This window comes from Opisthocomus hoazin, chromosome 2 (genome assembly GCF_030867145.1).
Source record: "Opisthocomus hoazin isolate bOpiHoa1 chromosome 2, bOpiHoa1.hap1, whole genome shotgun sequence".
Lineage (NCBI taxonomy): Eukaryota > Metazoa > Chordata > Aves > Opisthocomiformes > Opisthocomidae > Opisthocomus > Opisthocomus hoazin.
Window position 1 is genome coordinate 92,161,076 of NC_134415.1, and position 16,021 is coordinate 92,177,096.

The 16,021-nt window shown below is 38.3% G+C and overlaps 1 protein-coding gene across 1 annotated transcript in view; it reads left to right on the plus strand.

Moving 5' to 3' along the window:
* ME1 (malic enzyme 1) overlaps positions 1 to 16,021 on the plus strand; it is a 185,258-nt gene that overhangs the window by 68,079 nt on the left and 101,158 nt on the right. The window contains exons 4-5 of the mRNA XM_075414440.1: positions 10,919 to 10,994; positions 12,183 to 12,344. Coding sequence (XP_075270555.1) covers positions 10,919 to 10,994; positions 12,183 to 12,344 — 238 coding nt within the window. The remainder of the gene's footprint in view (positions 1 to 10,918; positions 10,995 to 12,182; positions 12,345 to 16,021) is intronic.

The following is a 16,021-nucleotide window of genomic DNA, read 5'->3' on the forward strand; positions in this document are numbered from 1 at the left end:
CTAGTTTATTCTGAAATATATTCATTTCCCTGTAATAAAATACACATTATAGAGACAATATAAATATACATTTCCTGGGTGTTGCTGGTAAAATTTTAATACTCACTTTTTGCATGAGTGAATTTCAGAGAAGAACTGGTATGTTGGAACTTTTTTTAACATCAGATAACATAGGCTTAAAAATAATAACATATGCCTCTCGGTTTCTCTGTCTAAGATAGAGTTGGACCTGCAGATTTTTTCCCATGTTAAAAGCTGTTGTTGGACACAGTCCTAAAAAGTTTTTCTGTCTATCTATCTCATACATTCATGCATGTTGGAAGTTTTATAGGAAATAAGAGCAGAAATAGTGCTGCTGATCAGGTTGTTTGCATTTTTCTATTTTTAAGGCTTCTGTCTTTGAAAATGGAAAATATGAATGTAAAATGATGGAAATTATTGTAGCTTTGCTATATGTGCAGTAGTTGTAACAAATTGGTTAAAATCGAGAGGCCAAAATAAACCAATAACAATTGGGTGTGGGATGGATGTACAGCCGAACCCTTCTTATGCCAAGGACCTACTACGACAGCACTTTTTTGGAGTTCAAACTAAATTCACTTATATTTGGACTAGTTTTTGTAAGATTTAATTGAACTTTCTGAAATATTTTAGCTTAAGATCTGTGTTAAAAAATTATTCAGAATTTAACTAAGACTTTAACCTATGAGATTGCAGTTATTATATGCTTGTTAAAGATGAGTGTCTCAAGAAGTCAAACAGTTTTTTTGGATTGGAATATAGTCAGTCTTAGTTCTGGTTTTTAGAAAATTGTTATGGTTATGTGTAGCCTAGTTAAAACACTGTTGTTAAAACCACTTCCATAACAAATTTGTCAAATGATGTTACCAAGCTATTCAATGATCCCAACCATTAAAATAAGAACAGAAGGGAAATGGACAAAATACCAATTAAAAAAATCATCAATACTAGCTTCTTATGGTGAGAATAAGATGATATTGCAAATAATTGGAATCTAAGTTTAATACAAAACTAATCACGTTATCACTAGACAATGATTTATCTATTCTGCATGAGAATTTATAAACAATAATCTTTTCTTTAAATGTAAGGGGAAAAAAATTGCTAACCTAAGAAGTCAGTTCTGTGATAGGATTGCTTGTTAGTGGAGAAAGCACTGTAAAGCACTAACTTGGGCATGAAATTCCCCATCTGCTATTAAAGCTTCTTGTGTTTCCTGGTAGCCATCAAAGCCCAGCTTGTTGGTCATGAGGGCAGAACAACAGAATAAATTGTCGTGTGTAAGTGGAATAGATTTTGTAGTTAATGAGCATTAGAAATGCCATTTAAATGTCATTTTAAGAGGTGGACACCTTTGATTTATCATCAGAAGTAAACTATGCCTGTTCTCTCCACTTTGTTGATTCCAGTAGAAAGAAGATGTTTGTAGCCAACAAGGCACAGTGTTTATTGGAAAATTACATTTGCCACCTTTTTATGGCAAATGTTTTGCTGTCAAATGCTCATCCTTTGTGCAAAAAGCTATCTGAAAACATCACGCTAAACATCTTGCTCAGATTTCCAGTTGTTTATCACAATAAACTGAGAATTCTTATTTTCTTCTGGCCAGGATACGGGCACTCTAGAATCAGGTGAGCAGCTGACGGGTATGTATGTCCCTGCAGCTGTCGAAACGGCTGAGTGTGCCCTGGTGTGCCAGGGCTTGCGCGCTCGGAGAGCGGGAAGCTGAGTGAAGCAGCATCCAGTGGGAACTCCTTCCTCTTTCCTGGAAGCTCCGTTTTGTGAGGCTGGATAGCTTTCCAGGACATTCAGGCTTGGGTCCAGGAAGTCTGAGCCCAAGGTCTCGCATGAGGATGTGGTGGCAGATCCCACAACGGGACAGGGGCAGAGCAGGAGGCAGATGTGTTCAGACATGGCTGGGGTCTTCCTGCTCGCACCTGACCCTGCGATCAGCACTGCGCTTCAGGCAGTCTGGTCAGCATCCATGGGCCCATCTGTTTAAAATGACAATTGCTTTCAGACCTGAGCGGTTTTCGAACACCAGTGTGGGCACCCTTTGTGCCTCCAGCTGCAGCTCTCTCTCAGGAGCTGCTTGCCTGCGGGTCTCTGTGCTGTGCTTGCCCTTACCCTGTATAATGGGGAGATGAGGCACGTGTAAGCCAGCCGTGTTAATCACTGCAACAAATAACTTGCAGGAGTATTAAAACCCTTGCACATGCAGGAGAATCCAGAATGGCTTATTTTGCATTAGCAAGCCTTTGTGCTGCTCCCTCAGATGATGCTCTGAGAGATCACTGTTCACTGTGAGAACCCGAGGAAGATGCTGTATGCTCTATCAGGCAATAGACTCAAGCCCATAATTTTTTTTCTGTTTGAATAGCATGTCTGTGACTGAGTCAAATATTAAAATTGGAGTTTAAGCAGAAAATTATTTGAATATAATTTCTGTGAGCGATAGGAGACTAGTCTATGAAATAACTGAAGCTGAATAATTGCTTGCTTTTCAACTCAAATTTCATTATTTTTAATCTCTTCTACTCTCTTCATAGTTCTAGGGCGCAATACTTATGCTACACCTGTATTCAATTCTGTTCAAAGTAAAAATTTCTAAGGAAGAAAATGTCCATTTTGTAAGGATTCAAAAATGGCTCACATAACTTCTTTGCTGTCTCTTTGTTACTTCTCTCACTCAAAATAATGCTTGTGATGTAAAAGCTTGTTTGGCTTTGCCCTAAGATTAAATAGTTTGAGTTTACCTTAAAATGTGCAGGTGGTCAACTGAGATCTTTACTTTTTCAGAGTGTTATGTGCTGAGATACAGGAGACGTTTTCAATGCTATCTGCTGATACGATTTCCACTGAAAGCAGGAACAGGTTTCTATGTATGTTGGAATGGAGCACCATTCAAAAAGCACTTGATCTGAGCAGCAAACTCTGCCAGAATAGCTATTTTCTTTTTACTGCTAACACTCCTTATTAAAAACAAGGGAAAATTCATGGTCCATACCAAATTTTTACCTCAGAGGAAGCCAAGGCCAAATAACTGCTCTAGCTGACCCTGCTGGGGAAGGGGGCTTGGACTGGGTGATCTCCAGTGGTGCCAACCAGCATCGACAATTCTGTGATCTCTGTGCCCTTGGGACATGGGGCTCAGGGATGTCACCGAACGCCATGCACAGACAGCTCAAACCTGGGTAAAACAGCTCTGCTCTGCACCCGAAAGCTCGCTGGCAATCTTGGGTCACAAGCTCAGCCCTGACGCTTTCACGTCAGCCTGCCTGCCTTCTGACTTGTTACCTCTCAGCGCCACAGCTCCTTGCGTAAGGAACTGCCTTGTCGCTGTGGCGTAACTGGGGTGCTTTCCTTGGTTCCTTTTCAGCAGATAAGGTCAGCTCTAGAAATGGAAGATAACGTCTCTTTTCAGAAGTGACTTCTTCATTAAAGTGGAAGTTGAGTAGGATATGCTGCAAGAAGAAAAAGTCTTCACTTTTATCCTTGTTAATGGTTTTTGAGAGCAAATGGTGGTGATTTAAAGGTCAATGAAAACTGGCTTAAATGACACTATTGTCTAAAGACTGGAAATTTTCCATGTTCTGAAAAGCCAGGGCAGTACAAGTTATTGAAGTAAATAGATGGACAGTGATCTCACTTGTCTGAGTACTTCACAGTTTAAATAACATTTAAAAGGTTTTTTAAAAAAACATCATTAGCATTGCAAGATTCCTAGCAGATACATGGTTGATGTTATTTGTTAATGGTTCTTTGCGCAGTTAATACTAGCATAAAATAACACAAATATGAGCTATTGAGGCAGAACAGTGGGTTATTTTTTATCTTAAAAATGAATGGGCCTGGCTCTGGTAAATCATTCTCTCATTCACAATCTTCAAATAGTTCTATTTGTGTCTATTAGAGTGTAAGTAATTAAGTTATTTATTGAGCAACTGTCAGAAGAATTTAAGTAGTTTCTGGAACAAAACAGCTCTGGCTCTTAAACCACAGTATTTCTCCAAGTCTGCCTTTTCCTTTTCAAGCAAACACATCCCATTGAATTGCTGTTGTGTGGTTAAGCAACAATATGTAAAAGCTGATTGTCGAGGTGAATGATGCTTTAGGAATAGAGTTAAATCAACAAATTCATGTTTTAAGAAGTGAATATAAAGAAGATACAATCTACTCAGTTGCTTTACTGAAAGGATGCATCCTTACAGTCTGAATATTTAGATCACAATATGCTGTGCTACTTTCTTTGTAAGTAAAGGAGGTGAGGCACTAATTAAAAAATGATGCTATCTAGATATACAATAATGAGTATTTTGTATAATTGATGCAAAAAGTCTGCAATGACAAAATGTTGCTTGTGCTATGAAGTATTCTTTAATTTTCTTCCAAAATAGTTTGAGATGCACGTTATCGTTTCCAAAATGAAGTAGAGACATTTGGATTATTAGCAAAGCAACAAGCTATCGTTGCCATATATACCATGTAAAATTGGTTTTAGTTTTGCTGTGTAAGGCTCGTAACGTTTTACTCAGATTATTTGAACAACATAATGTTTTTGTGATGAATGAGAGCAGCTGAGGAATTACTTCATTGGGTTGCTTTTCGTTGTAGAGGTCGGGCCACTTTGCTCGGTTCTGGAGCTGGAGTTTATCCGACTGACATTCTGGCAAAGTGAAAGCAGGATGTTTCAAGCAAAAGAAGTTTCTTTTAAAAAAAACTTTGTACACTCTAAGTAGCAATTTAGAGATTACACACTTTGGTAGCAAGAATCAGGCTCTTGGAAGGCTGTGAGAATCCAGACTTGTGGAGAAAAGCAATAAGACAGCAGATCATGTGCAGGTTTTTTCTCTTTCCCTTTTTCCTTTGCCTTCGGTCTGTAATGCTATAGACAGCTTGTCCCTTTTCTTACTCTCACCAGCTCTGTTGTGTTACCATTTGTAAAATATACACTGTATGCAGGCTCTGGAGCCTGTTTCAGATGCAGAAGGGCAGATGGGGCAATGTCCCGGAGATGGAGCAGGAGTGCTATGGCTCACTGTGTTGTGAGTTATGGAGCAGCAGCCCCTGGTTCCCCACTTCCCTAGTCCCACACAGGGTGGAAGAGGAGATGTGCTGAGACCTGAATCTGGGTCCCTTGGCAGTATTTCAAAATGCACCCAGTCCAACCACGTTGTGACATTTTGCCAACTATGATAGCTGGAAGGAAAACACAAGGTATGGGCAAAAGGAATCCATTTGGAAGTTCCTGCAACCCGTGGGGTTGTTTGGGCCAGCTCTTCTGACTATAGTGTTACCTGGATGGGGCTTTTTGGGGAACGCAGCGGCCCTCAGCAAAGAGACAAGGCGGACCCATGGACTCTAGTCGAAGCTTTTGGGCAGGCCTGAGCATAGTGTGGGTGCTGTATTTACTTTTGTCCTTGCATGGGCAGCACCTGGAGCACTGCAGCTTGCTGAGGCTAACACCAGAAGAAATTATAATCTTAAGCAACTACCTACCCCAGTTGTCTTTTTAAAAAAAAAAAATCATCATCATTATTATTTACTTTTAAATAATGTTTTAACATCTATACTTAAAAATCCCTCAGCATCTGAGTCTTTGTGTCACTGCAGTCATGTGCCTTTTAGTCCTCCAAACCCTATCCTTTCTTTACTGAACCCTCATTCCTGTATGGTTGTATTTCCAAATGCCAGGCTTACAGCTGCTGTCTTTCATGTTAATTTCATCACTTATCTGCTCTTAAGGCTAGTTCACATTGTAGACTATACCGTTCTGTAAGTGCCCTGAACTTACTGGTATTCTGCTAGGTAGACCTTATTTTTAACTGTAGTAACTGTTAAAGCACTACACTTACTCACAGGGAATGATAAGCAACTGTGATGGACTTGGGCACATGAAAGTGCTACATAGGCTGCCGACACTGGATAAAGAGTGCCATGAAACAGCATTTTCAGAAGGGAATCTTAAAATAAACTAAATGCTGGTTTGCTCCGATAGCTGAAGGCTGACTGTTCAGACCCCTCAGCATTGGCATTTCCCATTTACAACCATTATGAACACTGTATTTTTCTGTATTTTAATTATTTCCCTACATTCCTGTGCCAAATTGGGCTTTTGAGTCACTATAAAAATTTGTAATGAGGCTTCCATTATTCTTTTAAGTATAACTAACTGGAGTTGGCAAATGTTAGCATGTGCCTTCCAGAATATTTGAAGTCACTTTCTTCTAAAAAACAGTTATTTATAATCAACCATTTAGGAAACCATATGCCAAGCTTGAAATAACACATAGTATTTATAAACTTTTATGTCTTTTCTGGGTTAATTTCTTATTCTCCATTGTCTTTCGTATACTATTAGCACTTATCTGGTTTATGAACTATATCTTACTCATGTACAGCTCCAGGCTTTCGGAGGTATTAACAGCATGTACTGTTCTCTTAATGTTCCTTTTCCTTTTTTTGATGTTTTCCAATTTAGTCTTTGCTTTGCTTCTTACAAACTTTTCTGATTAAATATGGTTTGAGTACGCAACATCTAGAAAATTTGAAGCTCAGGTTTCTTTAATACTGATGAATTCAGGTTGAAGGTTAGTAGCAGCTGCAATTTCAGCATCAGCTATTTTATTTATTGAAAGCAATACCTGTGCGTTGTAAAGTAATGAAATTCACTCTGTACGGAGGGAAAGGTAAAAAAAAAAAAGAATCGGCGAACAGCTGCATTTCTTAAATCAGCCCATCAGTTGTATTTATTAGGCCTCAGAGGTCTTGGAATGCATATTACTACCAAAAGGAACCTGGTAAGGTAAGATGTAATTAAAAGTTTGAGCACATTTTATATGATGACAGGAGACCATATTGAACAGTTACGATGAGAAATGTTATTATTTCTTGGTGAAAAAAGAGCAGACCGTTCTTTTGGGTGATACAGGTACTCAGTTTCTAGCACAATGTTTGTATTGTACTGCTTTATATAATTTTAACAAAAAATAGGAGAGAATTTCAACGGGGACTAGGGAAGTACTTCTTTCTTGAATAGTGCAGGAGTTTGGGATGGTCTACTCTCAGAAATAAACTGAGGCTGGTCTCTGAGATTTTTTATTATTATTTTTAAGCTTGTTGATTTAGGCTGCCTGGGGAAGTGAGGTCACCTCTATTATAATTCTATTTTCAGTTCATAATTCAAATAACAATTTTGGACATGTAAGGTTGTGAGAGAAGTTTGAACTTTTTTCATTAAAAAATGTTTGGCATTTTCTGAGACATAGTAGATTGCCTCCTGTTATTATTGCAAGAGGAAAGAAAGGATTATTCTGTTACTATGACATTTTTCTAAACTATGCTTTAATAGAAAAAAGAGAAGTACATTGCTGGTGGAGCATTATTTCCTTGAAGCATAATAAACAAATACTGCATGTAATTCTGTTTGCTTTGTTCTCCTAGATCAGAGTTCCGATAAAGCAGAGCCAAATTATGTGGTGTAGAATGACCTCCACATAGCTGGTGAAATCTGCTACAGTGCAGTGAGCTCAGTGACCAAAAATAGATCCACCCTTTGTTGAGTGGATCCCAATGTCCTGGCCGGGGTTCCCCCTCACTCTTCAGGGCTCTGGTCTTAGTGGTGTTGTGACAGAAAGGAGACATAGTTACTTCTCTGTGTAATTATTCCTGTAGTTTCATATATCGTCTGACTAACTGAAGTGGGCGTGAGTAGAGGGGATCCCTTTGGCTAGACTGGTATAAATCAGTGCTGATCAGAGGTCTAACTGGGGCCAAAGTGAATCAAGGTGAGTCCTGCTTCATACGCACTCAGACAAGTTCCACATAGGTCTGCATTGTGTTGGGTTCAAAATGAACATGTTAATTTGAAGACTAGTGTGCTGCTGCAAGCTTCAAGTCAGTTTTAAGTCACAGTTTTGATGACTGGCCTTTTGAGGCTCAACAGGTCTCAATTTGTTGCCTGGCAAGAAAAGATAATATGTGCAGCTGAGGTGTCAGTTCAAATAGAAAGGACCTTACTCTGTCGTAAAACCTACACTTGCTTTTACAGTGAGCTTGCCAACCTAGGCTGCTCTGATAGTGTGTACAGGAGAACTTCAGCCTCCTTCCCTGTGAGATGCTTTTCTTCTTAGATATGTGAATATGTACATGCTGAAAAACAAGTAGCATATTTTTCCTCAGCTTTTATTTTTTTATAAAACCTTCACTTCAAGCATTATTTCTCTGTATCTTACTTCTTTCTGCTTGTGCTGAAATGTGTTACTTGTCCGTCTGCTGGGGCAGCCCCATCCTGAAGTGCTGTGTCAGACGGATGCACATCACGCGGGCCTTCTCTTACGCTGCGTCCGGCAGAGCGGTGTGGGCATCACTGACATGACAGTACTTATTATTACTGTTAAATGAATAATTCTGTCTTACTTCTGGACTGAGATAGATATATAATTTAATCCAATTTAAATTGTTTAGGTTGCTCATTTCTTGATTCTTCTCATGGCTGTGCTATGACAGCCAAAAAATAACCACAGCATCTGCTAGTCAGCTTGTGTCACCGTATCCCACTTGCAATATCCTTGTGCAGTAGATGTTTTTTCTCGACATAGCATGACCTGATGGAAAAGAAAAAAATATGTAGTACTACTCTGTTGGTAGTTGCCTGTAGGTAGAATTGTCAGCAGGTTCAATTCCAGTCATTTAGGTTGAATATTCTTCTGGCAGACACAGGTGCAGGCTGGCCTCCCTCTTGCAACCTGGTGTAGCTTCTTGCACATGACACCTTAAAGGAGAAAAGTGCTTTAACTAAAGAAATGAAAGATGAGGAAAACAGAACCAGAGAAAAGAATAAAAGATTCTTATCTCTTGTTCTGTGCCCTTAAATCCAGTGGTATCTTCTCAGTCAGGACTATGTTCCCAGAAATGTTTTACTAATTAATCTACAGAAAGAATGGAGGGAAGGGGAGAAGGAGGGGAGTGAAATGCTTTCGACATGACTCTGTTTACACTTCAGCCCCTTTTTTCCATTGTTGTTTGAATGTGATCCTGCTTGGACAGATTTCTGAAATACACTCAATACTTATTCAAAGGCCCTTACAAATGTTCTAACAAAATTCCTGCTAGAGCAGCCACCCCACCTTTATCTTCCTCTGCTGGGGAATTTATTCCATGGAGACCTCTCCCCCTAGCTTGCATGGAAGAGGTCATTTAACCACACTGGGCTGGGCTCCGGCTCTTTAGAAAATCAATACAAAATCTTGCTTCATTTAACACAAATCTATTAGGTCAGTGTAAATTGGAGGATGGGGAGAGGGAAAGGGGTGATGCCGCTAGGCAGCTTTCCTCCTGCACTCTTCGTTTTCTTTCACGTGCTCATCTCTCACGACTGACCATCTCTGAGGCTAGTAATTTTAATAAGCTGTATTTTGTGTTTTAACAGTTCACACAGTGTTCTATAAAATGACTCACAGTACAGTGTACCAGAAAGGAAGCATCTGCATTAATTTTGCTTTGCTGCTTTACGGTGCTTCACTGTGAGAGCTGTCTGTTTTCAGGTAGCTGGCTCACAAACAGAAATGCTTGTGGGCTGTATATACCACAACTTCTGCAAAGAGTGGTAGATATTAACCTTCCTGCCCCTGAGGACTGTCACTTCCACAGGGGTGGGGAAATTAATTAAATATAATTTTTGGACTAATTTTGGTGTCTATACCAATACACTTTTTAACACTGCAGGAATTTTTTTGCTTGACTAAGAATACTTGCGGTCATATCTGACAAATATTTTCTTGAGTTACTAGTTTTATTTAGACCCACATGAGTGTGTACCCACTTCTATGAATATGCAGATATTGCAGTGGACTTAGATTTAAATTATTTTTCAATAGTTTTCTGTAATTTTTACTTTATAATTTTTATAGTAGGTGGATGAAATGCTTTAGAATAATTCCAGAAGACAACTCCTTATACTTACTATTGCATAGTTTAATTACAGGAAGGCATCTCTGGCATGTAGTTCTTCACTGAGGTTTTGTTCATGGTTTTTGAGGGATTGACTTTAGCAGGAGAATTTTTTTCCACTATGTCACGTGAGAAAAATAAAGAAGAAATGGAATTAAATTAACTCTGAGTGGACCTGGATGTATAGCTACATGTCAAGTGAAATAAATGAAGAATAAAATGCTGAAGAGTAGGACACGATACTATATTGATTTTGCTGCTATAATAATTAATTCTGTCATTTGGTTTTATACTTCTGTATTGGTGGAACTAAAGGCCAATTTACAAATACCCTTCAAAGTAAAAATTTGGTATGCCTAGCACTGTAGGATGTGCTACAGGCTTTAAAATCAAAGAGTTTTTCATATAGAAAAGATAATTTCCCACTACTGTAGGTGTCAAAGGGGCAATCTAATTAAATAGGCAGACTGTTTTCTAAACACGTAACTGAATGCTCTTGAATTATTTTACGTAATGATAATATAGGGCTTATTTCAGATTTTGCTCATAGATTTGAACTTTGGCCTATTCTTGTCTGTAAACGTTAGGACTGCTGGGGCACTAGTGATCATTGCCGTACAATGAACTTGTTTTGTGGTCTGGGACAATTAACAAACACATTTGAACAGATCAAGCGCTTTGTGAGCTTTAAAATCAAGCAGCAATTTTCAGAAATAATTCTTACAGGTTCTCACTGCTCAGTGAAGCTTTACGAAGTTACATGTTCTCTGGCTTCCACTAAATGCAGACATTATATTTACTCATTTATACAAAATTTAGCACCTGTCATTGAACTGAATCTATGTATATTGGAAACATATTTGCATAGAGTTAATCTATTATTTATTTGATTTATATCAAAGTATTTAATTGCCTGTTTATGTGAAAAGTATTTTTTTATTTGCAGAGGTCTTTTTATTACTATCCATGACCGGGGACACATTGCTACAATGCTTAAATCCTGGCCAGAAAGTACCATCAAGGTAAGTTCTGTTTTAGTTCTGTGATAAAGCTGATGCTAGTTTGCACCAGGGTGATTTGGTTAAGATATTTTTATAAGCTCTTTATCAATTGGATTTCAATGGTTTCTTACCTCATTTTTTAAATAGAAACAATGCTGTGACAGCCAAAGTTTGAGGCATTTAAACACTTGTTTAGCTATAAGCATCCTTTACTGATTAGTTGGTAAATTACGTGGAATATTATGCATCAGAAAAACCCAGCATGCTTTTTCTGCATTTCAGGGAATGACAGAATGGTTGAGGTAGGAAAGGCACCTCTGGACATCATGGAGACCATCCTCCTGCTCAAGCAGGGTCACCCAGAGCAGGTTACCGAGGGCCGTGTCCTGTTGGGTTTTGAGTATCTCCAAGGGTGGAGTCCCACAAGATCTCTTGGAAACCTGTTATAGTGTTTGGGTTAATAGTTCTCCACATATGATACCTGATGAGCTCTCTCACAAAAAAATATTGAATTTTCAATTAAAACGGCTTGTCACAGAGTATGAAAAGGAAATGGTTGTGTTGTCAGCTGCTTGTCATACTAAACACTTCTGTCCTTTACTGTGAAAAATCTTTCTTTTTAGCGCAGTTTTGTGGGATTTACGGAGTCCTGTATTTCTGTCAACGAAAACACATACTTCCTCATATGTATAAGTAGAATGGAGTGTTTTATTTGCTCAAGGGAAGAATCCATACATCTTTGAAGGGTAAGAACCAGGTGGCTGTAGACAGCCCTGTCAAAGGCCAGGAGGAGTGGCTGGCTCTGGTTCTTCTGGAAACAGCCATGACAAAACCCAGGAGCCCAGGGTTCTTCTTTTTTTGTGGATAACTTCCTTTCCCTTCCTATTCTGTTTTCATATTGTTGACAGAAAAACCTAGGCGGGAACAATGCCAGTTCCCTTGTAATGTAATATTAAATACCTCTCTTGTATATTCTTAAAAGTTTTATATCAAAGTCACATTTACAGTGAAGCAAGAGTCTAAAACAGTGTCACAAACCGACAGTGAAATGCAATAAAACAATTCTGGGCCTTTGCTGTACTATTGACTTGTTTGTACCTGTTAGATTTTTCACATGAAAATTAAAAAACGATGGTAAGAAGGTAATGGAATACTTAGTCTATACAAGCAAAGAAGTGATTTTTACAGTGCTTTGATTTCTTCCTCCAGGCTATTGTGGTGACAGACGGAGAACGTATTCTTGGTCTTGGAGACCTTGGCTGTTATGGAATGGGCATCCCCGTTGGTAAACTGGCACTGTATACAGCATGCGGAGGAGTAAAACCTCATGAGTGTCTACCAGTGATGCTGGATGTGGGAACAGACAATGAGGTAAATCCTTGTCGGAGGTGGAGTGAGTATTGGCTGTTTGAAGGAAACTATATAAAAAGTTGTTTTAGTTGGTTGTAACACGGGCTTTGATTATGTGCAAACTAGAAAATCCTATGGAAAAAGTTTCATTCTGATACACAGTGTAGATATACTCATCCTAAAGCACAGTGTAGGCTGTTCTGTAAGGCTCAAGAAATTAAGCATGCTGTTGTCTGTAAAAACGTGCTGCATAAATTGTACATCTTAAATAGTGCTATGGGAAATTAGATCTCAAGAAAAGGGGGACGATAGAGTTAAATACAATTTAAGGAAGCATTCTTTCTCCACTTCTGCTGCAGAATTCCTCTGCAGTGACTTCAGATGTGAATTCTGACTGTGCTCCTCATTTTAGTGAACAGCTTGAAGCTATAGCCTAGTCTGTGCTGGGAATGCATATCTACATATTTCATTTGTACATTGACTTTGGCTATAGAAAGCGCTGTAATGCTATGAAATTTCCGAAAATGAAGTTCTAATGCTTGAAGTAAGTGGATTGTACCCTCTTAACTTGGCTTCCCATTTGTGTGAAGAGCAGAGATTTAAAGTTGTTGAAAATTGGCTTTGTTATTTCCAGGACTCCCGGGATTACTGGCTAATTACTTGGCCCCTGTTCTTCCTTCTTTGTTTTTTCTGAAAGAATACTTGAATTAGTGACTCTGAACGATGTCAAATTAAATATCACCAGCAATATTATTATGCTTTATCAGAATTAAACAAATGTTATTCTATAAATGATAAAAGTGTTAAACTTTATGCGTGATAAATGTGTCAGAGATTTGTGTGTATTATAGCAAATAAAGCATTCCCATACCAGTTCATTTAGCTGGGACTTGTAGATTGTTGGGTTGGGTGTGTGCATCTTCAGCTTAATATGTACACCTCCACCCCTACCCCGCTGGAATAATTTCCACAATACATCAGGAAACCATTACTGAACTGAGAAATGCCTTGCTACCCTCTCTCTCTATCCCCCAAAACCCTCCTTCTGAAAGTGGACAGACTTACTTACGAGATGTGTCTGAACACTGTAGCACATAGCCATATCAAATCACATACAAATTTCATTAGCTATAAAATGTATTTATCCCTGGTTTGAGCAGCTGAGCCAGTTATCTAATCTATTCTTGAATGTTTCTAGACACTTCATTGCATCAGTTACTTCTGATACTGCAGCAGTCTTTCCATTTTGCTTTTATGCCTGAGTTTCACTGTCATTTTTAGTTTTTCACAGTGTGTTGTATTCTTAAAATATATCAAACATATATATACACAAATAGCAAAAACTACATTTCAAAATGTAGATGTGTGGTGGCTTTTTCCGATGGGGACTGGTTGCTCAGATGTCTAAGCATTTATCTAAAACAGCTGTAACTGGGAATGAGACCTCAGAATTCTGCTGTAGGAATACGAACAGGTGGGACTCTACTGGTGTACCCCTTGCCTAAGAAGACTGCATGGGCCTGGTGATCTTCACCTGGGTGCAGTTCCCTGGCTACTTTAGTCAAAGTCAGGGAGCCTGGGGCACCAGGTCCCTTAATTTCTTCCTTCTAACACCCTCAGTCTCCCCCAGAAGCACATCCCTGTTCCCTCCCTAACGCTGGTGTTTGTGTAACCAGGTGGGGAGCTGCTGCAGAGAACTGAAATGACAAAAAAGGGATCACATTTTGCTGGCTAAGCTGATTATAGTAGGTCAAACTGCTGTGAATTGCACTGCAATTCCTTATCGTAAAATCTAAACCTCTTGGACAAATAACTGTATATTTATGCTATATTTTCTTACTCTAGCCAGGGTTTTCCATAATAAGACACAATAGAAATCACTCTCATAACTTGAGCACATATAAATAATAATTATACTGAACATGTTTTTTGAAATGTGCAGATGTTTTCCATTTAGATTAGTTCCTTTTCCCTTTCTGTGGGGGCCTCAGTAATTTAAAATAAGATTTAAAATATGTATTTTTGGCAACTATAATGCTGTTGTGCTCAACCTGCAAATTCTCCAGAAAGATTAAATCTTACTCTAAAGCAGATTGTAAGAAAAACTTCACAAATTCTTATCCTGTATTGTTTTGTTGTGTACAAGACCCAAAACAGTAACTCTGAGGAGCAACTGACTCAATTTCTGATGATTATTAGAAGTGTTCATACTGTTAGTTTTAGCAGAGGTATTTTTAGCTGGAGTATTATCCTGCTGCTCATAAAACCAAGGAAAGAGACAAAAGGCAAATAGAGCATTCCTATACAATTGCCTAGACAATAAGCAAGAGAAATGGAAAGTGCTTATGAGCAAAAATTGGCCTAGTAGAAAGACTTGCATGATCAAACTATTAAATTAGTCCATGCAGTCGGTGAGGGACTGACCATCTAATAGAAGTGGCGTTGACCACTTCCAAAAATAATATGCCTGTTTCCAAAGTCATTGACACACTGGAGACAATTGGTCTCTCATAAGACATTTTTATCCAAAGCATTTAAAACATTATTTGGAGTATTAGTTATGTACCAGAGACCATTACAAACTCACTGAAAGTTGTGCCTTACCCAGTAGCCACGTAACTTTCAGGCGTGAGGATGGTGCTTCTCAGGTGGGATTTTCATCCAAGTAAAACATACTCAAACACCTGTCTCAGTACTGATATGAAAGTGGTGGAAATGCTGAGGTGATGTGATCTTTGGATTCTTGGAATTCATCTAATGTCATAAAGGTATATGTTAATCACCTTGAAATGGTTAAAGAAACAGACTGCAGAAGAAAAACAAATGGTTGTCAAGGTACAAGCAACTACAACTTCGTGGAGACCTCCCTGAAACACATGTACACAGCACTGTAAGTGGGATGGTTTAAGGATGATAGGAATAATCAAGCTGAATCACGGGAAAACATTTAAACATTACGATGTTTAAATGATGATTGTTTGCTGCTTAAAACATATTATTAAGCTCTCAGAAAATAAGCAAAGTTGAAGCAAGCCAGTTGGTTAAAAATGAGCCTGGCTTACAGGAATGTGAAAACTGGCAGTTTAAAAAAAGCCAAGCAGCAAAACCCAATAATAGAAACCAAGTTCAAAACCTGGGTTTACAGGCAATAAAAATGCAAAAGACACTGAAGAAAATAAACTTAATCTGTATGAATTATGAACCATAAGAATGAGGATTTCTATTGTTCCTGATGCTTTACCTTAATGGTGGTACTTGTGCAAGTATTAGATTGTCAGTATAAATATGGTAGATATTTTGAAAATGTCAGATTTATCTATCTTGGCAAGAAGTCTTTCCATTTCATTAACAGCAAATGAATATGTTAAGCAAAAGCTTTAAAAATTTGTCAAGATCCTTAAATCAGAATGTCCAAATAATGCTTTGGCCAGTTCTTTTTAAAAAAACTCTGGTAAAAGCTTTCTGACCATGCTGAGCTGGGTGGGGAGGAAGTACTGGGGTTTTTTAATTATATCTGGAATGAACTGAGAAGTTCAGGAAGAATGGATTAAAGTCAAGGTTCTTATTTAAAATGCAATGATCCTGGTTGCTCTAACCTGAGATAAAGAATTGAGGAAAATCAAAAAGTTTGACTGATCAAGAACTGAGGGTAAAATAACTATTGCTGATTATCATGGGCTTATTAAAAACAAATTTAA